The sequence below is a fragment of the Podarcis filfolensis genome, assembly GCF_964270895.1.
Source record: "Podarcis filfolensis genome assembly, chromosome: 12".
In the NCBI taxonomy this organism is placed as follows: Eukaryota; Metazoa; Chordata; class Lepidosauria; order Squamata; family Lacertidae; genus Podarcis; species Podarcis filfolensis.
In genome coordinates, this window is record NC_139614.1 from 10,930,604 (window position 1) to 10,958,080 (window position 27,477).

General features: G+C 40.5%; 1 protein-coding gene across 5 annotated transcripts in view; it reads left to right on the plus strand.

Moving 5' to 3' along the window:
• Nucleotides 1–27,477, plus strand: part of ULK4 (unc-51 like kinase 4) — a 165,128-nt gene that overhangs the window by 77,007 nt on the left and 60,644 nt on the right. For all 5 annotated transcript variants that reach the window (XM_083577636.1, XM_083577634.1, XM_083577637.1 and 2 more), the window contains exons 32-34: nucleotides 3,089–3,194; nucleotides 19,630–19,796; nucleotides 20,776–20,874. In XM_083577636.1, the coding sequence (XP_083433762.1) occupies nucleotides 3,089–3,194; nucleotides 19,630–19,796; nucleotides 20,776–20,874 (372 nt within the window). The remainder of the gene's footprint in view (nucleotides 1–3,088; nucleotides 3,195–19,629; nucleotides 19,797–20,775; nucleotides 20,875–27,477) is intronic.

Consider the following 27,477-nt stretch of genomic DNA (forward strand, 5'->3'; position numbering starts at 1 on the left):
TCATATGTCACTTTTATTTGGGTGATCTTTCTGCTTGCTTTGCCATTTGTATTTGGCAGAGGACATGGTTTCCTATTAGTAATTAGCCTTATTGTGGATAGCATGCTCTTGCCTTCATATTTATTAATGAGCTTGAGATCTAAAAATGTTTTCAGAATAGTATTTAGAGTTAAAATTCTTAGCAGTCATGAATCGTTCTGTTTGACATGCCCCAGTTTGCAGTTGGTAATAGACAGAAGCGTATCAGATTGGGCAACTGATGGACACACAGATTACTCACTAACTTTACTTGTATTTCTGTCTTATGACTTGAAGAAGTGCAGGGGAGGTTAGTAGAGACAAGTTGGGACTCGTCACCTATTCTCCTCTTGGGAAGCTTCAGTGTGAAGGCTTCAGACTATTCCCACCCCTTCTTGCTTCCAGAAGATGGGATCACAACCATTTGGGGCCCATCATGAAACGCTTTCCAAGTAACTAATACTTTTGTTTGACAATTATGAGGGTTAGCTTTCAGAAATAAATCTGCCAGATTATTCACCTTTATTTTATTTTAAATGTTTATACCTGCTTTTTCAACCTGGGCTTCCAAATAAGTAAAAATAAATATACAAATTAATATAAAGTGCAGTTAAAATACATCAAGGCAGCAGCAGGTAAAAATAAACACATGATTAAATTATTTTGAAAGCCTGGGCGAATAAAAATGACTTCACATGGCACTGAAATTTCATCAGACTTGTGCCAAACAAGCCTTAATGTAAGAGTGGTGTCCAAAGTTAGGGTGCCACACTTGAAAAGGCCTGATTTCTTGTCACTGCCCGTTTCACTGCTGAAGGCATGGAAACCTTGGGAAAGACCTATGAAGATGTAATGTTCAAACTGATTCTTGAGAGCACCTTAGATTACCTAGGTCCCAAGCTGTTTAGAGAGTAAAACCATTGCCCTGAATTGTGCACTGAAATGGACTGGGAGCCATGGGAATTATTTAAGGACTGATGGAATGTGTTCCATATGTCTTGACTCCAGCTGACAACCTAGCTGCTGTATTCTGAATCACCTGTACTTGTTCATTTGTAACTATCAAACTCTGCAACATCTCATAGGCTGGATGTTCAGATGGCATTGTGTGCAAAGATCAAGAGGCTTCTGAGTTTTTCTTTCTACAGGCTTTGTGCCTTTCCAGGATCAGGGTTGGGGAAATAAGGTTTCCAAGTTGACCATCCCCAGGTGGCTAAAGGGAGGCATTAGCAAGACCTGACTGACACTAGCATTACAGGATACTCCCTTAGAGGAGTAGCTGCTTCGCAAGCCTTTACAGGTCATTTACCCATTCTGGGTATTTGTAAAACCATCATGTGAGAGTCTATGCCCCCCTTTGCCAAGGGGTATAGATTCAACCATGTGAATGGACACAGCATTTGGTAGAAAGCTGCAGCAGATGGTTTTTGTAGAGGGTCTGTAGTCCCTAGACACACCATCCCTGTATTGGTACTGTCTTGCTATGTCTTAATGGTGTTCAGCTCCCTCTAAGAACCTCTGGGGAAAGCATAACTTTCTCACCTGTCAATTTCTATTCAGAGGCGCTTCTGAAGGGCATTCTTCTTGTCCTGGGTTCCAGGAGAGTTTCACATACTGCTGGGTGATCTAGATCCTTACAGCTTCTGCTGCCACCATATATGTGGGAATGTAGAGGGAGTGTTTTAGACTCACTTCCACACCTTGTCTCCCGGGCTTCTGTTTACCTACAGCTGATAATGCATGGTTCAGTGCATAATGTGTCATAGTCTGAGGTTTGTTTTATATGTTGATTTTTGAGGGGTTGCCTGATACTTCCAGTTTTGCCTGGGGAGTGGTGGGTGGTTTCTCCTAGCAGAGGAAGCAGGTTTGGATGGCTCTGTCTGTGAGCTCCAATAGGAGGTATCGTCCCACAGGTATTCAATAGCTCTGAACACATATTCACAGATAAGAAATTTATGTTTTCTTCTGATGTTCACCACCCCTTCCAGCTTCTTCTGTTGTCCCCCTTTGGAAAATTTTAGATCCGTAAAGATCTGTTTTATAAAGTGTTGTACATCTTGATGATACAGCGGTATAAACATTTAAATAAATAAATCATATCAGTAAATGGGCATAGTCAGTGTTGTGATACACGCTTCAAAGTATCAGTAAAATTAGTTGAGTTCTAAACTGCCGGTGGACTATTATAAAGTTTTGTTTTATTTGCTAATATTATGCTAGGTAACCGGGCAAGACTGAGTGTGGGACACATACATGAACCTAAAAAGTGAGAGAACCATCAAGAGCCTCTTCTCTCGTGGGGGTCCTCAGGAAGTCATTGGGGAGTGGGCTTTGAACAGCTGGATAAAGATAACTCCCTGGAAGGGTTCAGGAATGGCTGTGAAGTGTATAGATTCCTTTGTTCCTTTTGACAGCAATTCCCCCATTTGCCCCCCTCTTTTTCCCTGAGGCAACTTGGATTGTAGATTGCCTGGTATCCAAGCACAAAGCACTTGCTTCATCAATTGAAAATAACAGAAAATATCTGGCAACAGATTTTGAGTTATCATATAGGAGAAAGTACATTGCCTACTTATTTGGTTTATTGTATTTTGTCATCACGTTGGGACACCTTTTGGATTTACGCCCTCTTCTACAAAAATGGCTTGGGCTGCTCCCGTATATTTTGATTGTTTACTTTTGTTACAGTTAGAAAATAAAGCGCTGCTGTTTAAATTAATGGTTACAGGTGGCAAGTATCTTATTTGATTGCATCCACACATTTTCTTCATATCAGTGATTGTAGCCACAAAGTCAGATCTGGAAATACGCATCAGGACTGTATATTGGAATTTTGCTTGATTGCCATTTTTTGTATTGTAATATGTGCAATAGCAAGTTTCATTATGGTCAAAGTTAATCTGTTGCATATCTAGAATAAACATTAGATAAGATGGGTACGTATTATCAGCTATTTTCAGCATTAGGTGTTCCTAGAGTCTTCATCACCCACTGGGCTTCCTTTTCAATGTGACTTAACCTTTTGTACTCTTGGAAGGAAAATTCTTATACATATATGTTTTCATTGCAGGAACATCAAGGTGCACTTCTGGGGAATACAATGCAAAATGCAGTGGCAGTCTTGAATAACCTGGTTTCCTGTAGGAAAGCAAACATGACATTACTTTATGAGCAAGGTATGTATTTTAACACTGTTTCACTGTACACCTATTGTACACAAATATTTGGCAGCGTGTTTCTTCAGAATGTGACTTAGGAAGAATAACCATCTCAGAATGGCTTCCATCACTGGTGATTTCTCCTTAATTCCAGAATTTAGTATGCTGTCAACAGTTACAGAGTCAATAACTTTTAAAAAATTCCCTACAATTGCCCTATCTTAAGGAGAAGAGACTCTAGGCTTGTGGGGTCTACTTTCCTTTTTACTAGAAACACAAGATCCACCAGTAAGAGTCAAGTGTAAAATAGTGGCTGGGGTATATGAATAGAACTAAACTCATAGCCCGTTAAAAAAAAACCAAAACACTTCCAAGTTTTCTTTGGACTTCTCTGCACTTGAGTTTAATGTGTGTATCTGAAGCTGTTTGTGTTCCCATTTAAACAGCATCATCTACATAATGTCCCACTCAAACAGTTTTAAAACATCATAAAAATTCTAACAGTTTAAAAGCATTCTCAGCCAATGACCTCGGGGTTGCCAGGTGGAACCCTCATAGGGATGTTATTCATATGTCTCTAGAGTGTTTGGTTTCTTTTTTTACTTAGATAAAGTTTTGCTGGTTTAACCCTCAGATTTTGTCTGATGTGCTGCTCTGTCTTGCTGCCAAGAAACTACATTTGAAAAGCAAATCAAAGAGCCTAGTTAGTTTTTGCATTTCTTTCTCTTTTTTTGTCTAAGAATTTGTGTGTATTAGATGAAGGATATTATAGCATGACATCCGGTTTACCTGTTACACACATTGCATGATGCATCTTGTTTCTTGACTTTCTGAACTTTTAACGTTTGTCTGTTCAACTGCTCTTACAGCTATAACGGGGGGGGGGGGGCACAGGACTTTATGCTTTTCCCATGCTATTCAAAATGCACTTTTTTCATCTTGAGCAACTCTTGATGTTTGAAGAACAGAGGAAAGTTTTTTTAAAACCTTGTGAATCAGCCCTGAGAATTGTATTCAGCAATGTCCAAAAGCACACTGTCTCATCTGAAATTAGTCAAAGCCAAGAAGTCAAAGGTTACCAAAATTCTTATGTGATTGTAATTGTGGGGCACTGGAATCGTTGCATCACATAATTCTTAACTGTGCTTTTCACTCATCGGCCAGGAGCAAGTTTCTTGCTCAATATCTAAAGGGAATTGCCGATGATACGAATGAAGCCAAACTGAGATATCTATTAAATGATGATGACCCCCTAAGATCACTCATGGTTGCCAGATTCTTGATCAGCGTCCTATCCCTAAAGAAGAGAAACGGACTCCTGTGCGGCTCGGATAATCCCTTTAAACTATGATCTATGTTTTAGGTTGTAATTAGGTGATATCACCATTGATGTCTTCTACTATTTTATGAGCAGAGGGCGATGTTTATGTTACAAATTTATTGTAATGTATGATGTTGGTCTTTTGTTTTTGTTTTGCTTTGGTTTTTGTCTGTTGTTTGTAAGTTTTGGCGGTTTTAAATTTGGAGGTTTAAGTACATTATGTTGGTATGGGAAACTGTCGTGTGATGGGCCAATGGCCGTAATAAAGATCAATACAATACAATAAAAGGTTACCAAAACACTTGGAGAAAATAAAAGAAATCATTTTAAATAGTACCACTGTGATTCTGTTTAGGAATTTTAGTTATCTAATTATTTAATTAATAAACTGCCTTTGAAGAGATTTAAATAAAATTGCATATCATCAGAGCCCAAAATATAAATGCTTTCTTATCATATAGAAAGATATGTAAGATAACTTACAATTTATTAAACAAAAGCTACCAGTCGACAATGCCGTTTACCATCTGCATGACAGTAACACACCAAGCCCAAAACAGCATCAAAAATTAATAAGCATGTTGCTAATTGGCACAAAAAAGATTGATGGAGATAGTTGGAATATATTTTAATTGCATGCAATACAATTCTAAGCATATTACCGTATTTTTCGCACCATAGGACGCACTTTTTCCCTCCTAAAAAGCAAGGGAAAATGTGTGTGCGTCCTATGGAGCGAATGCAGGCTTTCACTGAAGCCTGGAGAGCGAGAGGGGTCGGTGCGCACCGACCCCTCTCGCTCTCCAGGCTTCAGGAAGCTATCCGCTAGCCATGGGAGACCCAGCTCTCCCACGGCTAGCGGAGTGCTGCATTAATCCGGAAGCTTGGGGCGTGCGGAGCTCAGGGCGCCCCAAGCTTCTGGGTGCCGGCAAGGTCTCCGCTAGCCGTCTAGCGGAGACCTTGCCGGCACCCAGAAGCTTGGGGCGCGCTGAGCTCCGCACGCCCCAAGCTTCCGGATTAGCGCAGCGCTCCGCTAGCCGTGTCTAGGCTGCGGATGGTAGCCTGCTTCCCGGAGCGTTGGGCGCCCTGAAAGCAGAGCGCCCGGCGCTTCGGGAACACATCCGCAGCGTGGGGAGCCTTGCAGGAGTTCCCCGCAGGGCTCCCCACGCTGCGGATAGCAGCCTGCCGCCCGGCGCGAGAGGCGCCCTGAAGCAGAGCGCCCCTCGCGCCAGGCAGACATCTGCAGCATGCGGAGCCCTGCAGGAGTTCCCCGCAGGGCTCCCCACGCTGCGGATAGCAGCCTGCCGCCCGGCGCGAGGGGCGCCCTGAAGCAGAGCGCCCCTCGCGCCAGGCAGACATCTGCAGCGTGGGGAGCCCTGCAGGAGTTCCCCGCAAGGCTCCCCAAGCTGCGGATAGCAGCCTGCCGCCCGGCGGGTGGGGCGCCCTGAAGCAGAGCGCCCCTCGCGCCAGGCAGACATCTGCAGCGTGGGGAGCCCTGCAGGAGTTCCCCGCAGGGCTCCCCACGCTGCGGATAGCAGCCTGCTGCCTGGCGGGTGGGGCCCGCTGAAGCAGAGCGCCCCGCGCGCCAGGCAGACATCAGCCAGCCCCACAAGCTCGGGGGACAGCAGGGAGGGGCAGCGCCACCATCCCGCTGTTCCTCGACCTGGTTCGGTTTCCCTGACCTGCTTTTGGGGGGGAAATAAAGGGAAATTTTTTTTCCTTTATTTCCCCCCCAAAAAACTAGGTGCGTCCTATGGGACGGAGCGTCCTATGGTGCGAAAAATACGGTAACTCAGAATTAAGTTGCACTGAGTTCAATGGGAGGTATTTCTCAGTAAGTGGGCATAAGATTGAAATCTCAGTCACTCAGAAAAAAAAATGTTTGTCTACTCCTTGCTTATTGACAAAGGCAATTTTGAATTGGGATATTATTTAAGGGTACTTGGTACCATTGCTACAGTGACTGCACATATGTGAAATGTTTCTCTACCAGAAACTGTACTGAATTTTGTGCACACAATAGAAGTTAAGTTATGTTGCTTAGTGATTGTCATGTGAAGTAGCAAGCTTATCAACAAGCCTACAATCCTTAATAATAATAATAACAATATATATATTTAATACCCCACCCATCTTACTGTGTTTCCCCAGCCACAATGGGTGACTTTAAACATATATAAAAACACAACAAAGCATCAAACATTAAAAAACAAAATATCCTATACGAGCAACAAACAAACCAACAAATCAATAGAAACCAATAATAACAACAACAATGAGCATTGTACGTGGGGTCAAGCCTATGAATTTAATTAGTCACTTTTTAAAATCAACTAATACTTTAAAAACAAAGTTTTAAACAAAATATTTTGAGAACAGTGCAGCTTAAATGCAAATAAAAAAGGGAAAAGAAATCAAATTCCTCTGAATAATAAATAGTGGTATTAATCTTTTAATCAGTTGTTATTTTGGAAGGCGAAAAATGTAAATCAATGCAGGAATAGCCTGTTGGTGTCATTGATATTAAAGCAATGGAGAGAAGTTAACTCCAATGTGTTACTTTTTATCTTCAGAAATTGCTGCACAATAAACCATGAATTATAGGCTGTCCCTCTATTTTAGAGTTGCTGTACCTGCTGAATATTGGATACTAAAATAAAATTGAATTTCCAGAGTCTCACCTAAATTGTCAAAACCATCATGTGGCTTGGAAAGCGGTTGTGTAAACAAGCACCTTACACACATTACTGTGTTAAAGCTTCCAAAGGCAACTTTCAATAGAAATGACTTGTCACAGCTGTAAATACATGAAGAAGACCTTTAGTGAAATCACGAATGAGAGCTTGCAGCAGTTGTTACATCCAAGATTGTATTAAGAGAAAACAATAGGCTCTTAATGCATGGGCAGTTATTAAAAAGAGGATTAGGTCTGCAATAAACCTTGGTAGAAGACACTTAATAACTCATTTACACCTCATGAAAGAAAGATAATAGTAGTCAACCTTCACGGGTGAGGTCCTCTGTTCCATCTTGTAGTCCACTGCTTTGACTTTTAGTCAAATGTCAAGAGATTAATTAGATTTCAAATGTCTTTGTGCCTGTCGTATTCTTAAAGTCTGTTAAATCTTGCATCCTTAAAGTGACTCCACTGAGAGCAGCAATCCAGCATTAACGCTTTTAATCAAAAAAGGTCATGTGTCAGCCTTTTATATTTTTAATATATAATGGGCAATTTTCAAAAGGTTCTGAGATCCTGATAAGCCCCAAAGAGAGTACAGCATGCTTAAATGCTTGCAGGACCCTTCCTGTATGTATAGGTAATTTTATTACAAGTCGAGTCTCCAGAGTCAACTTTATTTTCTCTTCTGTCAGCCCTTACCCAACTCCTACATTACACTGTCATTGTTGAATAGATCTTAAATCCCTCATGATTCCCCATACTTTCCATTTCCATCCGTTAAGCACAACCTTCCCTTGAAATAATGTATACTATTTTGAATATCTTACATTAAGAATGTAATATTTTGTGGGCCACATTGTGAATGGATTTAAGGAAGAAGCCGTATCAGTTCAATAAAGTGCCTGATTAATATGCCGTTTGGTCCAGAATCATAGGGTTTTTTTCTTAAACAAAGGAGTTCAAAAGTTGCAATGAAGAGACACAGAGTAACACAGAGGGCCATTAAATAGGTTGCTTTTGTAGTTATCTAATTGGGAGCAACTAAAGTGTTTTGCTTTTCCAGTAATTCCTGCTTTTCAGATGTTAATGCTATTTTTAATACTAGAATTTGTTGAGATTTTAAAAAAGTTTTAATAGTGGAGCTCTTGACTTGTTTGATCCTTCATCATGGCTTGGGCACAATCTGAACATGTAAATATCACATAGGTGATATGAAGTTTCTGACTGTGTCTCTTGTACCACAATCCTAGACCAGGCATATAAGTGGACAGTGTCTTTAGGGAGAGCGCTGTACCTCAGTGGCACAGAATGTGCTTTTCATGCAGAAGGTTCAAATATTAATTTCTGAAATCTTCAGTAGTTCTGGAAAAGAGATCAGTTCTAAAACTGTGGAGAGGAGCTGGTAATCTGTTAAGTGCAGGCTTGGCCAAACTTGGCGCTCCAGCTGTTTTGGGACTACAACTCTCATCATCCCTAGCTAACAGGACCAGTGGTCAGGGATGATGGGAATTGTAGTCCCAAAACAGCTGGAGGGCCAAGTTTGACCATGCCTTGTTTAGTGGATGATACAGTAGAGCATGTGTGCATGTAGATATGCTGGTTTTGCTTTGTATGTGGCTGCTGCACATGCCAGTTGGAGAGTAACCATTATGAGTTTTTGAAAGAATAAATAATGGGGATATTTTTGTAGAAGTGTAGTTAAAGGTTATACGTTGGAATCTAATGTTGACAGTACCACTGTGTAATGTGTCAGATATAATTATAAAAACTCTTAGAAGTTGCTGGAGAGTAAATTCAAAACGTGGTTCAAAAGTTATCTAGAACAATCCCTTGTAATACTTGATAGACAGCTTTTATGGTGATTTTTGTCCAAAATATGCTCTAAATCCAAGATCCATGTGTCAGAGAGCAATTAAGGCTTGCATAAAACTCTGAAGATGAAAAGTGCTAAACATAGTAAGAATTAAGTACTGTTAATTACCATTCTGCCATTCCACCTAATACCTTTATTCTGTGATATTTAATTGGCTCTACTGGAATTAGCACGTTTTGTAAAGCATTGAACTCAAACCATCCTTTAGAAGGACAGTTCACTTCAGAAAGGAGAGGACTTTTTATCCCATTCTTGCACATTTCTTATTTGAATTTGGTTGTGCTCAATGCTTATGTCCTCAGGAAATAAATGTTAGGGCTCAGCTATGTGTGGGAACAAGGGACGTGGGTGGCGCTGTGGGTTAAACCACAGAGCCTAGGACTTGCCGATTAGAAGGTTGGCGGTTCGAATCCCCGTGACGGGGTGAGCTCCCATTACTCGGTCCCTGCTCCTGCCAACCTAGCAGTTCGAAAGCACGTCAAAGTGCAAGTAGATAAATAGGTACCGCTCCGGCAGGAAGTTAAATGGCGTTTTCGTGCGCTGTTCTGGTTCGCCAGAAGCGGCTTAGTCATGCTGGCCACATGACCCGAAAGCTGTACACTGGCTCCCTCGGCCAATAAAGCGAGATGAGCGCCGCAACCCCAGAGTCGGCCACAACCGGACCTAATGGTCAGGGGTCCCTTTACCTTTTTTTATGTGTGGGAACACCGCCCTCTGATCTGGGAACCTCTCCCTGCTAATCCCTGTGTGCTGCTACTCAGTAGTGAGTGAAATGTACTCTGTACCTCAAAGGTGAGGACCTTTTTTTCAGTCTGAGGGCTGCATTCCCTTATGCGCAACCTGATATGGGCAGGATGCCAGTGAAAGGGAGGGTCAAGCAAAAAGTGGATGGAGCAGCAGGTGTGACTTTTGCTCTGTACACTCCAGTTACACAAAATTCAGACACATCATCAACAAATTTATTACCTGCCCTTTAGCAGCAGAACCAAGGGCAGGTTACAACAATTTAAAATTGAAAACAAACATTTAAAACAGATTACAATAACAGGAAGAGGTGAGACCCGAAAGCACGTCTCAGGTGTCAAAGAACAGGGGTATAGAAGTGAGTCTTCAGCATCTGCCAAAAGCTGTATAGTGTATAGCCAGGCGCACCTCTAGGGAAGGGAATTCTACAACTCTGGGGCTGCTCTCCTGGGCCACCTCCACCCCAAATCTCTGAGAGAGAGACAGAGCTACCAAGAGGGCCCCCTCTGCTGATCTTAAGACCCTGAGAGGGTTTGTAGGGAAGGAGACAGTTTTTCAGATGTTTGGAACCTGTCATTTAGGACTTTAAAAACTAGCACAAGCATCTTGAATTGGGCCCAGAAAGCTCTCACTGCAGGCAAGTAAGGGACATTATTACAGATCAAAAACATGTTACAGCCAGGCAAAAGCCACTGAGGAGGGCACGGAGCAGGGGCAGTTGTATAGGGAGAAGGTGTTGCCTGGGAAGAGAAAAGTGATGGCCCACAAAGAGATGGTTTGGAGGGCCTGAGGTTCCTCATCCCTGCTGTAGCTTCTTGGGAATACTTTGCTCTGTTTTTGCTCAATATGTTCTAGGGTTCACCATTGTAATGGAACATAAAGTAAAACCAGATTATGAGTTCTTCTGGATTTCAGATAAAACACTGCTTTGTGCCCTTTGATTTCTAAAACCTGATCATGAATAAATATGCTGCAATATAATAAACTGAGAATGTATATAATGAGAGTCTTAACTCTTTCCCCCCACCTCACTGAAATTCCCACAAATAAAATTCTCCCTCCTCAAAAGTAACGTGAGGAGGGGACATAGAAGTACCTGTATGATAACTATGTTTACAAGAGTCTCCCAGAGTGGAAGATGTTCATTGCCCTCCAGATGCCTCTGTGAATAATTAACAGGTCAGAAATTTATGGTTTTTTTTCTATCCATAGAGCAAATTGACTGTGTGTTTGAAGGGGCGGGTTAATCTAGTCAACGGCACCTTGGTAGAAAGGGCAATATAAAACTCCAATACTGCTAAAGGTAAAGGTCCATTCGTGGCTGACTCTGGGGTTGCGGCGCTCATCTCGCTTTATTGGCCAAGGGAGTCGGCGTACAGCTTCCGGGTCATGTGGCCAGCATGACTAAGCCGCTTCTGGCGAACCAGAGCAGCACACGGAAACTCCTTTTACCTTCCCGCCGGAGCGGTACCTATTTATCTACTTGCACTTGGACGTGCTTTCGAACTGCTAGGTTGGCAGGAGCTGGGACTGAGCAACAGGAGCTCACCCTGTTGCGGGGATTTGAACCACCGATCTTCTGATTGGCAAGTCCTAGGCTCTGTGGTTTAACCCACAGTGCCACTTGCGTCCCAATACTGCTATCCCAATCTAATTCTTCTCCCTCCAGTTACTATTAATTTATTTTTTAAATGCAGGGTATTATAACACAAATCTCCTGCATTGTGTCTGTTTTGGCCCCCAAGAAGGTGGATGTAGCATTCCAAGCTAGCCTTTTAGACAAAGGCAGCACTTTGGCCCATCAAGATAATAAAAGTTGGGGAGAGCCATTTGAAGAATAATAAAGCACAACTGAGGCACTGTCGTTTTGTCCCTCAGTATTATTAAGTGCTATGTTGTGATTAATATTAGATAATTTTCTGTACTCAATATTAGTTTGTGGTATTATTTTTAGGCCAATACTCTTGTAAATACAAAATTATTTAGGGAAAACCTCTTAAGGGGCGATGCCCCCAAAACAGCACAATGGACACCAAGTGCTGGCTGACCAAGAGGGGGAAATTGTACATTTTAAGGGTAATGGAATGGGGAAAACAATAAAAGAGGAAGGGACACAAGTATTAGAATGAATAAGAGAACCTCTATGCCATAAAATTTGTCACAGAATCATAGAATTGTAGAGCTGGAAGGGACCACAAAGGTCATTTATTCCAGCTTCCTAGGATGCAGGAATCTTAAGCCCAATATGGGGCTCGGACCCGTGACTGAGATTAAGAGTCTCATGCTCTACCAACTGAGCTCTGTTGCAGCTTCATGTACTGGTTGACACTGAGAGCTGTTTTTTAAATGTCCCTGTGACAGAAGAGAGCTGCCTCTCGAAATCAGTGGAGAAAACGAAGATTTAAATATATCTGGGTTTAGGCATTTGCCCCCCCCATATTTAAAAGAACAAAAACAAAATGTAGACAAACCCAAAACAGCCCAATGAGGACTGTGCAAGCTCAGTGGGAACAGAATGTTGACTCAGTGTTGGAGTAGGGGAGGAAAATGTGGTGGGGGGTTAGGGAATGAATTGGAGTACTGGAACCAAAGAAGTACTGCGCAATGGCACTTCTTTGGTTCCAGCACTCCAATTCATAACAAAGATCAGGCAAGAATACACACAGAGTTCGCATGTGGCATTTATAAGCAATAACAAAAAAAATTGCGGGCCTCCCATGCTTTTTTAAAAAAGTGATTTGTTGTTGCTGCTTATAAACGCCACATGCGAACTCTGTGTGTATTCTTGCCTGATTTTTGTTATTATTCTAACAATATCTCACCATTCTGTGAATTCCTAGATTCATGAGCAACTAAAATACACAGGACAGCTGCTTTATGCCATAGAGAAAAGAAGCTGTCTAAGCAAAGTCGTTACACTGCAGAAGTCTTATTTTGTTGTCTTCAAAGTGGATGGCTTGGAAGGCTTGTTTCGGTGATGCGAAAACAAAACACTTCTGCTTCCCACCACTAGAACAACCCCCAGTCTTTTACTCTAGCTCAGGAAGGAAGACAGGAGGTACACCTTGCAGATGGAGAGGATGAAGAAAGACAGAGGTTATTGCCAGAGTTTCACTGAGCTCTCCAAAGTGAGCCTAACTCTGGGGATCATGCCTGATTTTCTCTCCAGCGCCAAAGCTGAAGCTGTGGGAGGGAGCATGGGTTTGTCTGCACAAGTTCAATGACCAAAACACCCAAGCCTGCAATCTTATATTTGCTTACCTAGGAGTAGGTCCTATTGAATACAGTGGGATTTCTGAGTGGCCATGTATTAGTTGCACTGAAGGAGATAGGAATTCATGAAGCCTCACAACCACCTACCGAAATTAATTATTATTTTTTCCATTGAGTTAGATTGCAACACAAGATTTCAATTAAGTATGGCTGGCTTTACTATACTAATAGTAAAATGTTCATATATAATGGAAGAGTAATATAAAACTCCAACACTTCTATCCCAATCTAATTATTCTCCCTCTGAAATATAATGAAACAGTTAGTACAGCATTTTGGAGTAGCAACTCCATCATGCACAAAAGACCCTATTGATAGAGTGGTAAATGGAGTACCAGCAATAATGAGCAATGTAAGTAATAATTAAATGTAGCTATGTAATTTTGCAAAAGGTGCAGATTAGAAAACTTATAAATGGACTCTTATCTGCAGAGCAAACTAGGAACTATGGGCAACACTACCTATGGTTACTTTAAACAGACCAGCTTGATAAACCATGGTTTGAAGATAATTGAATGAAAATTACCCATAGTATAACCACAGTTGGTTGTACTAGACAGTACAACAAACCACAGTTAAATGAAAACAAAAACAAGCTCTTCCAAACTCCTCCTGGCCCTGTGGGAGTAGGGGACCAGGCTGGGACAGACTAGGAAACACCTGAGATTTCAGCTTTTACCACCCACCAGCTGATTTCTGTAGGCATTGGCTAAGTGAGTGAGTTCCCTAGCAGACTTTGGCTCTACCATCCATCACTGAATGCAGCCTAACATAGCCTAACATAGCCTAACATATCTCACATGATTGTTTCAAGGATAAAATGAATAGGGAGAGAATCAAGTAGTGCCCCCTGAGTTGTTGGGGGAAGGGCAGGATAGAAATGTATTAAAATAAATAAGATGCTGAAAAATGATTAGAACTAGAAATACACCATTTCTCTATTTATTGTTAGTCTTTAATACTCACAGAGCCTCTTTTCCATTTGTAGGCTGTTTCCAATTAGACAAACACTGGGAAAGGAGGGGTACATTTCAAGAGGCCCAAATTTGTAGGATGTTTTGTAGCACCATTGTAAAAGCATGCTTCACTGAAGAAGCAAGTGTTCCTGACAAGCGTTACATTTTCCACCTTTGAAAGATTCAGGCCACGTGACAGTTCATAAATATTGCCATTATCTCTATTGGCCTGCTTAAGTACAACCTATCTGCTTTGAACAGTTCCCTACAAGTCCTACAGGTCCCCAGTGCTGATTTGCAGGCACTGTTAATTTGCATACTACCGCAGAAAACAAGCAATTAAAAGATAAAATATGCTGCATCATAAAATTCCTCAGTAAGCTTTACTAGGTTTTAATTATTTTCATATTTCACTAGTAACTGAAATATTAGGTTGAAGATCTTAGTACAGGCCTTTCCTTTTAATTCTTGGTAGATGAATTTCAGCAACTAAATTTGTAGGTCGGAGGCGGATTCTAAATATATTTTCATTACAGTACTTTAATTACAAAAGGGTGGAGGGAAAAAAAAATATTTACCCATCATGCAAATGAAGATACCCCATTAAAATTGGAATTAAAAAAATATGTGTTGTAAAATCATACTAAGAGTTCTGAAGTGGAACCAGTGCCATGTTGAATCACAGCATGAGACCTCAAGAATCAGTGTAAAGTTGTTTTAAAGTGGTAGCCATCAGGTGGCAGTGTTTTATAAATCACTATCTGAACATTATTATTTTTTTGTGACGGGCAGCATCAAAATCTCTAAATAAATAAATAACCAGCAGTTCTCCTAATTAATTTAGTAGATTCTATAAATTAATTAGGCAAGTTATAAAGGTCTGATTCTTCTTCATCATCTGCTCCAGTATAATTGCCAGCCTGCTTCATTGCATGAGTCAAGGTTCTATTGTTTTGCCAGAGGAAAACATAAAAATAATTCCAAGCCCGCTAAAAGTAGCAGGCAAAATCATTATAGCGTGCCAAAAGGGACATGTCTGCTTCTGAAAATCGCTGGCACTGAAAAAACAGCAACAATATCATAGTACCATAAGCATCTGTGTCTTGCCATTTGCTGCCTACTTGCACAAATATGTATCTCAACTTCAGTGTAAGAAAAATACTGTATTAATGTCAAAGCTGGGCAAAAACAAGTTATTTAGACTTTGTATTGCTGAAGCACTGCATAGGAGCCAACTCCTAGGGACTAAGATCTCTTGGCCCCCTCTAAAATATTTGAGGGGGCTGGGTCCCCCCCCAAAGTTGATGGGCATTGTTTAGGGAAGCTTTTAATGTTAAATAGGTTATTGTATTCTGGTGTTCTGCTGGAAGCCGCCCAGAGTGGCTGTTGAAACCCAGCCAGATGGGTGGGGTATAAATAAATTATTATTATTATTATTATTATTATTATTATTATTATTATGGCATTCATGCACTGCGTCTTGTGAATGATTTTGCGTGGTGGGGCTTATATGGGCCCTCCAATATTTTATTCAGCTTGGCACCCCTGAAACATTCAGTTTCTCAGCTGCGAAGCAAAGCAGCAAACCAAAGCCCTTTTCTCCAGCTTTGAGCTGCAGAACGGAGCAGGGATCTTCCCTGAAGTTGTGTTGCATCCTCTGAAGCTCAGCACAGCTGTAGAGGATAATTCCCACCTGCCCAACTCTGAGCTGGAGAAGAAGGCTAAGCTCCTTTCATCACTCCTGCCACAGCAAGAGTGACAAGCAGGGTTGCGCACCGCAACTTGATGTGGTGAGAGAGCATAATTGTAGTGGCCTTGCACAGGGAGCAAACCATAGTGCAAAGGGTCATCTGTCCACATTTGCAGCTTTCTATTTGATAGGCACCACTTTCTGCTGGATTGTTTACTTCGGCTTACTGAATGTTCGCTTTGTAGAAAGAAACTGACTGATGACAGGTTTTGAGTAGTGCAGATATGTAATTATGTTTTTGCAGTTTCTTTTTGTAGGCAGTGGTGACATCACCTAAATATATCTATGTACAGTCTGTTATTTGTGCTGCATACTCTAAATGCTAACAGAAACAGTCTACAAAGAGAATGAAATCAAATAACAGTTTTATTTAAATGCTGAGATTTTGACTTAAGTAGGGGGGATGTCAGATATGTAAAAAAATAAAAAATGGGCCCATTGTGGAAATAATAAAATTTATATAACAGAAATGTTTAAGAATGGATTATGAATGTCCTGCCAGTGCACAATGGCTTCAAGTAATGTTTCTTATTTAACTACTTTATGAAACGAGTATGATAAAATACTGAAACGTATCAGCAGAGTTTTTAATAAATTAATGAATCATTTTGCAGTGTTTTGTCTAAATTTATGTACTCAGCGAGTCTTCAATGGTCTTTTCCTGCGAGCACTTATCACTGATTGTAGTGAGATTCTGATTACCGTATTTTTTGCTCTATAAGACTCACTTTTCCCCTCCTAAAAAGTAAGGGGAAATGTGTGTGCGTCTTATGGAGCGAATGCAGGCTGTGCAGCTATCACAGAAGCTAGAACAGCAAGAGGGATTGCTGCTTTCACTGCGCAGCAATCCCTCTTGCTGTTCTGGCTTCTGAGATTCAGAATTTTTTTTCTTCTTGCTTTCCTCCTCCAAAAACTAGGTGCGTCTTGCAGTTTGGTGCGTCTTATAGAGCAAAAAATACGGTATATATTGCACATTTAAAAAGAATGTAATACTTGCAAAACCTAGTAACGAGGAGCAGGCTGAATTTGCCTGAAAAATATATAGTGAAATTAGTATGTGCTGATTTAATGACTTGGGATCCCCTTGCTTATGTTTTGAATGTTAATAGTTTGCCTTCTAGATACCAAACTTTATAATCTTCAGCTTTATTATCTTTATTCCCATATATATAAGCATCTTGCATTTTGAATACGGAGTGTGTGTGTGTGTGTGTGTGTGTGTATGTGTGTGAAGTGATTCATAAGTCACTTGCTAAAATGCCTGTTTGTCTTCTGGGCCTTATCTGTTTTCTGGTGGTAGTATAAAAGGACTAAGCTGCATATGGATTTTATTTGATTTTCAGCCTCACAATGGATTCTCTGCTGGAAGTTTTATATGCGTAATGTTGCCATCCAGCTCAGAGAATTCTTATTAATGCTTCAGCAGGTGCTCTGCTCACAGTCCAGTAAAATAAAGATAGGCTTGGTTTTTGAGGCTTCCTCAGCTTCTAATGACAACATATTGAATCATTTGCTAGAGTCAAATATCTCAGTTGCCCCATGTTGGCAGGAAAACTCATCTTTGCAGGAAAAAAACAATCCTCCTCTTTCTTGTTGTTCTGGGAAGCCCTGGTTTGCTTTTGCATTCAGTAGTGGGCCTTGCCAAGCCAAAATTGATGCTTGTAGCAGCCAGAAGACACTGACTGCAGCTGTGTCCATAACTGAAGTTGGTTTTTAGTGTTATGTTTTCTTTTAGAAGGTCACAAGTTTGCAGGAGTATCTGCTTACGGGAAATTCAGTAAGCTAGTTAACTCTTGGATTGCTGGATTGAAGGAATCAGTCTTAAGAAAGAGAAAAATGTTCAAGCTCTTCAGCATAATTCTTTCCTGGGGTTATTCCTCCACACTGTGGTGCCCAAGGGAGCAGAGTGATTCTGATTTATTTTTCAGTAATCGTATGGTCTTACAATGCTTCCTCCTCATCTGGCATCTTGATTTTCATTACCAAAAAGTTTTACTAACTTAAAGTTGACATATCGCATGTCATTGTGTAAAGTTCACCCAACTTACCTTCATGATGCTACCTGCAGCCACTGGGTTTCCTATAAATGTGTTTAATCACAGTGAGCTTCTAACATAAAGATAAACAATTATTCCATTTCTAATAATTACTGTGATCCTAAACTTTTTTCAAGATGAGTACATAGAGCAAGTTTATTGTAAAAAGAAGAGCAAGGCAAATTTATTTTCCAAATTTATAGTAGTTAACAGGGATAGTGTATTTGCAACTAAAAAATATGCAGTTATTTAACAGCATATTTTCCCATTTTTAAAAATCTCATTCCTACTTGCACAAAATGTCTGTTTCACTACAGTGAATAGACCAATAGAGGGGGGTTTTAGTATGTGGTTGGTCTTGGCTTAATGAATGTGTACTTTACATCAGCAATGGTTCCAGATAATGGAGAAGGCATTGCAAAATCAAGCATAGGATAGCATAGCCAAATTAGTTCTTCTCAAGGTAGACCTATTGAAATGAATGCACCATGTTAGTCATGTCCATTGATTTCAGTGGAACTAGTATTACATGTGAAAGGATCTTGGGGTTTCAGTAGAACACACTTAATCAATCAATGGTGTGATGCAGCAACAAAAAAAGCTAATGCTGTTCTAAACTGCATCAGCAGAAGGCTAGTCCAGGCATAGGCAAACTCAGCCCTCCAGATGTTTGGGGACTACAACCCCCATCATCCCTGACTACTGGTCCTGTTAGCTAGGGATGATGGGAGTTGTAGTCCCAAAACATCTGGAGGGCCAAGTTTGAGGAAGCCTGGGCTAGTGTCTCAATCAAGGGAAGTAATAGTACCACTCTAGTCTGCCTTGGTCAGATCACACCTGGAATACTGTGTCCAGTTCTGAGTGCCACAATTTAAGAAGGATATTGACAAGTTGGAACATATGTAGAGGGGGATGACCAAGATTATGAAGGGTCTGGAAACCAAGCCTTATGAGGAACAGTTGAGGGAGTTGGATATGTTTAGCCTGGAAGAGAGGAGACTGAGAGGAGATATGGTAGCCATCTTCAAATATCTAAAGGGCTGTCACATAGAGGAAGGAGCAAGCTTGTTTTCTCCTGCTCCAGACAATGGGTCTGAACCCATGGCTTCAAGTTACAAGAGAGAAGATTCCAACTAAGCATTTTTTCATAGGTCCATATTTTGCCAAATGGGTGGTCAACATTCTATGAGTATGTCTGCAGATATATATATGTGTGTGTGTGTGCGTGTGTGTGTGTGTGTGTGTGTGTGTGTATATATATATATATATATATATATATATATATATATATATATATATATGCGCGCCAACAACTTACATATTTTTATATTACTATCAATATATCAACCTGAAAATGAATTGAATCAAATTTTTTACCAGGCCACTGAAAACTAGTAGTTCATGTATATCAAAAAATCGAGTGTCTTTTAAAATTCAAAAAGGCATGATCGTATCCTGCCCTACTCTTTCAGGTGCATGTATTCAGCTCTCAACTGTAAACCAATGCAACTTCTCTTCTCTTTGTATGTTACAATCACAATTGCACAGATGAATATGATTCTTTACTGTTCCCCTGCCCTACTGTCGTCACTCCTGTGTGAATGACTTCCTAGTTGGAATCTACTCTCTCAGTTGTCAATTTGATACTAGGCTGCTTGTTCCCTTGCCCCCACCTTAAAGTTTTATATAAAGCAAAATGGGATAGTAAATATCATTGATTATATGGAAATACATTATTCTCGTTGATATCCTTTTTCTGCTATATACCTATTTTCTTTGCAAATACTGTGTTTATTCATTCTGTACACATGTCTGTTTAGGTCTGGTCCATCACATCTGTAATCTTCTAATAGAAACTGCAGCTCTTTGCTTGGATGCAGATGATAAAAGCAACATCAAGACAGCAAATACGTTGCTTCTGTCCTTGCTTGATATTTTGCACCATATGCTGATCTACACTGCAAATATTGTCCGCCTGACACTACAGGTATATAATCTGTTTTCTGGTAGAATGAGGGTCATTGCGTATATTTTCTATTGTTCTTGTTGATATATATATACAATACACACACACACACACACACACACACACACACACACACAAATGAAGCTGAATAGATTAATCTAATAAGTGAATGTCTACACCAGGGGTCAGCAAACTTTTTCAGCAGGGGGCCGGTCCACTGTCTTCCAGACGTTGTGGGGGGCCAGACTATATTTGGGGGGGGGATGAATGAATTCCTATGCCCCACAAATAACCCAGAGATGCCTTTTAAATAAAAGGACACATTCCACTCATATAAAAACACGCTGATTCCCGGACCGTCCGCAGGCCGGATTTAGATTGGGCCAGATCCAGCCCCCGGGCCTTAGTTTGCCTGCCCATGGTCTACACAGTTCTACTGACAATGGTTAATTAATTACATGGGAGTTAATTGAAGCTTAAGTTTTTCTGGCTTAAGTAGTAAGTACACATAATGGGTTCTTTGATTTTTACCAGTCCGTTTATCCAAGACGATTTGAACCCTCATATATTTTGCATGTGTCAGAGACAGAAAAATAGTACATTTCTAGATAAGTACTGTTGACATCCATCAGTCTGAAGAGACAATGGACTGTACCTCCAGGGTGAAGTCAAACTTCTGCATTTGCAACACCAAAGTGATCTCCCTGAGGTACAATCCTGGGCAGTGTGTGTGGAGGTCCTAGGCTGGTCCACAAATGGGGCTGCCACAATGAAAACCCTGTTCCAAGTTTCTGTGGAGTAGACTTGTGATGTATACTCAAACAACTCTTCCCTTTCTAAAGTTGACTCACTCAAGGACATACCAATCAAATAAAAACAGATTTATTTTCAAAAATTAATGCTTTTCAAGGGAAACCTTGATCCTGAAATGACTGTGGTAGTGATATTTTTGATGTGTTCTTTCTAATATTGTGGTTAATTACACTTTTTTCTCATGAAGGCACAGAAATCTGGCACAGGAGGGGACACTCAAGCCGCTGAGGACCTTCTGCTTATCAACAAACCCCTGACGGATCTAATTAGCTTGCTTATTCCATTGGTAAGAGCTTTATTATTTTCAGTTAGAATGATTGGAATGAATTATAGTTTATTTAGATCATCACCACCCCCATGTGAAAGGTTCAGATCAGGTTACAGGATGATTAAAAAATAATAATACATTTCCACTTTTAAAAAATTGCCAATACTGAGGAACAAGATTAAATTTCCCTTTCCAAATGTTCCTTAAATGTATAGTCTTATTTTCTTGTATTATCCATTTGCTCCCATTCTCTTGGCCCTAACTAAGAAGAATGCCCTTACTGCCCCTTACCCATATCTTTTCCTGAGCTTGTAACTTTCATTCTCAGGATCAATATAGATGTATCAATAGTTTTATCTTTACTTCAGGTAAAGGATTGATTGGTGTCTGCACCTCCAACCATTTAGTCATTATCCATAGTTAACACAAGCCCAGGGACATTGCAAGCCTATGGAAACCTTGACATGGATATGGGTACTTACAAAATAAACTTTGTGTCAGCCACAAGTTGGACATCTTCTTTCAAGACTAACTTGCTTATTTTTTAAAATGCTAAGTATTAGCAAAACTCAGTTTCTTTAAATAATGCACAGAATAATGTCCTTGATGCATTTCTGGAAAAACTAACCAAAATAATAAACTCAGTGATAAAAAATTATTATCAAATATTTCAGTGCAAAATTTGTGCCTGCATACTTAAAGGTTTTGTTAGCTTTAGCTTTAAATAACGTAAAACAATGATGATTTAACTTATTTTAAAATGATCCTTTGAAGTTTAATAAGACTATTAATTTTCCACACTCATTCTTCCGTACCCGCTTATGTCAGATAACTAATTTGAACCATTCTTTTTATTCACAACTGTTTACATTCTTCAATTATTTATAAGTAACTTTTATCTATTATTTATAGATAACTATTACATTACATTTCATACCGGGTCAGTTTTGATTAAGTGAGGGAAATTTGGTTGTGAAAAAACTCACTCAAGGTCTAGGAGCACCTGGAATGTCATACAATTCAGGAAGTGGGAGCAGAAACAGGGTTGTTGTGCAAGAAGAAAAACTGTTGGCTGGGAAGTTGAATGGAAAGTTAACCTAGAAATTGAGCAGGGGAGTTAATGGCCAGATAAAAGTATTTAATATGGTGGCTTAGAGTTGGGAAATCAAATATGAAATAGAATTAAAAGATGGGAGACAATGAACAGGGTTGTAGCAGAGAAGGCTCTGAAAAAAGCAAGATACTGTACATTAAACAGGGAACTGAGAAACAGAGCCATAAGAGAAGGATAAGAATAGGAGGCAGACAGTTGATGTAACCAAATGGTGCATTAGGTGATAAATTGATGTACATTGTCATGTTTTTTTCAAATTTAAAAAAAAACAACAACACTGTCTAACATGTTGAGATATCAATACATGCTAGGAGAGGATATATTTACTAGATATTATCCCTCCTTCCTTATGTTTGTGAGTTCAACAGAGTGCCATCCTTTTGCAGCTTAAAAGGGCAGTTTAGGCTTGTTTTAGCCTTTTAGTTTAAGCAACCCAGGATGCTTTAAGGCACACTGGATTCTTCTGGTATTTCCCCCTTTTCTTCCCCTTAAAACAACAACAACAATTTATTTATGCCCTGCCCATCTGGCTGGGTTTCCCCAGCCACACTGGGCAGCTTCCAACAAAATATTAAAGTACAGTAAAACATTAAAAGCTTCCCTAAACAAGGCTGCCTTCAGATGTCTTCTAAAAGTCTGGTAGTTGTTTTTCTCTTTGACATCTGGTGGGAGGGTGTTCCACAGGGCGGGTGCCACTACCGAGAAGGCCCTCTGCCTGGTTCCCTGTAACTTGGCTTCTTGCAGCGAGGGAACCGCCAGAAGGCCCTCGGCGCTGGACCTCAGTCTTGTAATAACTTTTACTTAGAATATATTTGTTGAGGAGTAACAGATACAGCAGCTTTGTTCAGGCAGGCTTAAAATGGTAATTCAGTTACAAAGACATGCTTAAGTCTAGCTTCAGATGTAGTCTAGGCATAGTTCTCAGACTTCGCAGGTGTTCTCACATTGCTGGCAGAGCAGGAAGAAATGGAAAGAATAAGATGGGGTGCTCGGGCAGGTAGGAGAATATATAGCCATGCCCTCCCCATCAGGGCACAGTGAGAGTGTCTTTCACAGAGCTCTTGGCAGGTTTACAGGAAAACTCTATGAGCCTCAGCTCCTATCACATACCTATCTAGCAAAACATGAATTCTTGGTTTGACTGCACTTTAAATATCCCCACACAATAAGAGCATTACAGTGCAGTTGGAGATGTGTGTTCTAATTCATACTTTCAACCATAAAACAAATCAAAATGCATGAGGCGGGGAATCCCACAAAACAAATACCACCAGTTGTAGCTGGATCAGAGCACAGTTTATGGAGTGAGAGTCACAGGAACTATGTTGGCCACTAATGCTGGAATTAGGTGGATTACTCTGCTCTCCCCTTGGGTAATGGTTGTAACTAGCAATGGGCGAATATCTCTACATTCAATTTTGATCGAGACAGGCAAGTTTGCAAAATATTTCATTGTGTACATGAGCTGCGTGGAAAAGAAAAATGCAGAGGAATAGAAAGCTATAAAATTAAAGCATGCATGTGCACACGCACTCACACCAATTTTTTTTTTTTTTTAAGGAAATAGGTAATGCATTTCCAAATAAAAGGAAATAGGTAATGCATTTGTGGTGTTTTGAATACAGAAAGACAATTAGAAATCAAGGATGAAATTTGAATTTTTTTCTAAATAAATATGGAGGCATAACAAGTAAATGTTCAGATGCAGGTCTCCAATATAAATTTGTATGAACATTGCATAATTCCAGAAATATATTTTGAGAAAGCGATGCTAATAAAGTTTTGTTTTTTTTAAAGAGGAGGGAGATCTTTGGAAGCCAATAAACAATATTGTTAAGATATTTCAGTCTTTATGGGTTGTAGCCACCTAAGTTCTATTCAGAGTAGATCTATTGAAATTAATTTCAATGTGTTTATGCTGAGTATGACTAATGTTGGATGCAACCTTATGTGTCTTCTAATAAGTGAGATGAAATAAAAAATCAACAAATTTAATAATACTGATGAAAATTTGCTTTTCCGTTTTGCCTAATATTTGTTGAATGATCATTCTCATAACTTCCAGCAGCCCGTCTGTTACAGTTTGTTCTGTTGTCATATTTCTGATGTAACAAACATCTATCTGTTCTAATAAGCTCTCTTTGTGCATAACCTCATTAATGTGCTGAAATAGACTTCCCTCTGGCTATTAGATGCACTATCAACTCTATCCGTGCAAAAACTGCTGCTTCAGCTCAAGTAGTCATACACCTTTCTTGCAAGAGTTTGCAATTCATGAATGCTGTGTAACTGAAGCCAAAATAAAAGGATCATATGACAATTACTAAATTTCTGTTTTAGTCAGAGGGGAGAATTATCTCCCATTCTGTATTTACATCAACATATGTTCTGCTCTTTTTCTGTTATAAAAATCAATGAGGTTCCCAGGCATCAATCAGTCCCAAACCTGTTTTTTCCCCAAAGGGGTTATTTCAAAATGTACCTACAGACCATGCTGTGGGACCCTTTCTATATACAGTATATATTTCCAGTGCAGTATATAAGGGGAAATTATAATTATTTTATTGTAATAATATAGCTCCCATATTATTAATTTTGTTCAGATGCTGTACACACACACTCTGTGGAATTATTTTTTCTTTATGCTCCCCCTTTTCTTGTGCTATAGCACCAGTAAGGTGCCCTGGCAGTATGTCAAAGTGAATTCACTTCTTTGTGACAGCAACACTCCCTGTTGATGCTGGCATTCCTGTGGATTTTGTTGTGGAAAGGAGCAAAGGTTTAGCACGGCAATCAGCCTTTAAAACAAAAGTATAAAGTGGTGTCATAGAGCAAATAACTCACAACTGGGGGGGGGGGGGGACAGGGAGAAGATTACACTAAGTCAGCAGCTTTCAACTTCCAAGAGTCTGCGTGATCTACCCAAAGCCGTTTGTTAAGCTTTTTTTAGGAAGTCAAAGTTTTTTGGGGGGACGTTTTCATGGGGGTTCCAGGATCGTCCAGGGACACCCCGCGATCGACCAGTAGATCGCGATCGACCTGTTGGACAACCCTGCACTAAGTGAATCCTATTGAACTCAGAGGAAACCTCCTTAGGCTCATGTTAACTTGTAAACTTGTCTATTGGCAAGTTTCCTTACAAGGTTAAAAGACCTATCTGGAAGTGCCCTGAGAGTGAGAGAACATTAATAATAATAATAATAATAATAATAATAATAATAATAATAATAATAATAATAATATCTTTATTGTCATTGCCCCCTCTCAGGGACAACGAAATTGCTTGACTGCTCCATAAAAACACTAATTAAAACAATACAGTATAGTACAGTAAGGAAGATTAGATGACTTTCAAAGTCCAGGCTTCCCATTCAGGGCCGAGATCGCTCTGGAGAAGAAGCTGTTCTTAAGACGGCTCGTTCTTGTCTTCATCGTCCTGTATCTCCGTCCCGACGGCAGGAGCTCAAAGAGACAGTGACCAGGATGCGATGGATCTTTTACTATGTCCAGTGCCTTCCTATGGCACCTTGTGGCATAAATCTGCTCTAAGGTGGAGAGTGGGCAGCCAACTAACATGATTGTGTTGGAGGACAGTCTATAAATAGGATGACATTCTATGTATGGACGTGTCAAGCAAGGTCTTGAAGCTTTGCCTTCTCTTTCTGAGGGAGGAATCATCCTACCCTCTAGATATTACTTGCCTCCATTGGGATAGGTCGTAAGGTGGGAAAAAATCTTAGTGAGACTGAGACTTTGTGAGAGTGTTGTCATTTCTTTACTTGTTAGTTTCCTTGTGTGTCTTCTCTTAAAAGAAGATGTGTCAACGTTGTCTGTGCGCCCTGTCCTCTCCCACAGTTGGAATTTTCTTTGGGGTGAGGGCAGGGAGGGTATTCAAGGAAAGCAATTATTCTCCTGTTTCTTCCCTTTGTATTTTGGTCCCTGGTGGGGTTAGAGAAGGAGAGCTCTGAGTGACCGTTGTAAAGTGGTCAGGCATTTTTTCTTACTTCTATGCACTCTCCTGCAGCAGCAACATCAGCAAGTCTCACGCAAACTAGATCAAGTGAGACTGCTGCTTTCTACCAAATCTCACGAGGGCTGGGTGTGAGCATCCTTTACTGCTGGCAGCAGGTCTCATAGTACGTGTGTGTGTGTTTGTGTATGTATGTGTGTGATTGTGGAAACTATCAAGGCATCTCTCTACTAGCTGCGGCTGGCAAAATTCTTGCAAGGATCTTAGCAAACCGTCTCTTAACAATATCCGAGGTGACCCTTCCTGAATCCCAAAATGGTTTTCGGCCTTCTAGGGGGATAGTGGACATGATTTTCACCGCTTGACAGCTTCAAGAAAAATGCAGAGAGCAAAACCAATCCCTGTGTTATCTACCTGGCTAAGGCTTTCGACACTTTAAATCGTGATGCCCTGTGGACTGTCCTTCTGAAAATTGGCTGCCCAGATAAAGTGTAAACATCATTCGGCTCCTCCATGATAATATGACAGCAACAATCGCAGATAACAATGGCTCTCAAAGTGAACCATTCACAGTGGGACCAGGTGTTAAACAGGGTTGTGTTATTGCCCCAACTCTATTCACTGTTTTCATTGCCATGATCCTACACTTTGTCAAAGGGAAGCTCCCCACTGGGGTAGAAATCATATATCGAACAGATGGAAAGCTCTTCTATCTGAGCAGGCTGAAAGCAAAGAGTAAGGTTACTGTAACTTCCATCATAGCGCTTCAGTATGCTGATGACAACGTAGTGTGCGCATGCTCAGAGGATGACCTCCAAACCATCCTAAATATCTTTGCAGAAGCTTACAAAAAGCTTGGCCTGTTGCTCAACATCCAAAAAACCAAAGTGCTGCACCAACAAATACAAAGTAACCCCTCTACACCGCCACAAATCCAGCTCAATGGTGTAACGTTGGAAAATGTCGATCATTTCTACCTAAGCAGTTATCTTTCCACAAGGGTCAACACTGATGCCGAAATCCAGCATCGCCTGAGCTCTGCAAGTGCTGCTTTCTCCCGATTGAAGTGCAGAGTGTTTGAGGACCGGGACATTTGCAGGGAAACCAAAATGCTTGTTTACAAAGCTATTGTACTACCAACCTTACTGTGTGCTTGTGAAACATGGGCCACTTACAAACACCATCTCCAACTTCTCGAAAGATTCCATCAAGGGTGTCTCTGAAAAATCTTACACATCACTTTGGAAGACAGGCAAACTAATATCAATATACTGGATGAGGCAAAGATCACCAGTGTTGAAGCAATGGTTCTTCAACATCAACTTTGTTGGACTGGTCATGTTGTGCAGATGCCTGATGATCGTCTTCCAAAGCCACTACTCTATTCCGAACTTAAAACTGGAAAGTGTAATGCTGGTGGTCAACAAAAGAGGTTTAAAGACTGTCTCAAGGCAAATCTAAAAAATGTAGTATAAACACCGACAACTGGGAAACACTGGCCTGCGAGCGCTCCAGTTGGAGAACAGCCTTTACCAAA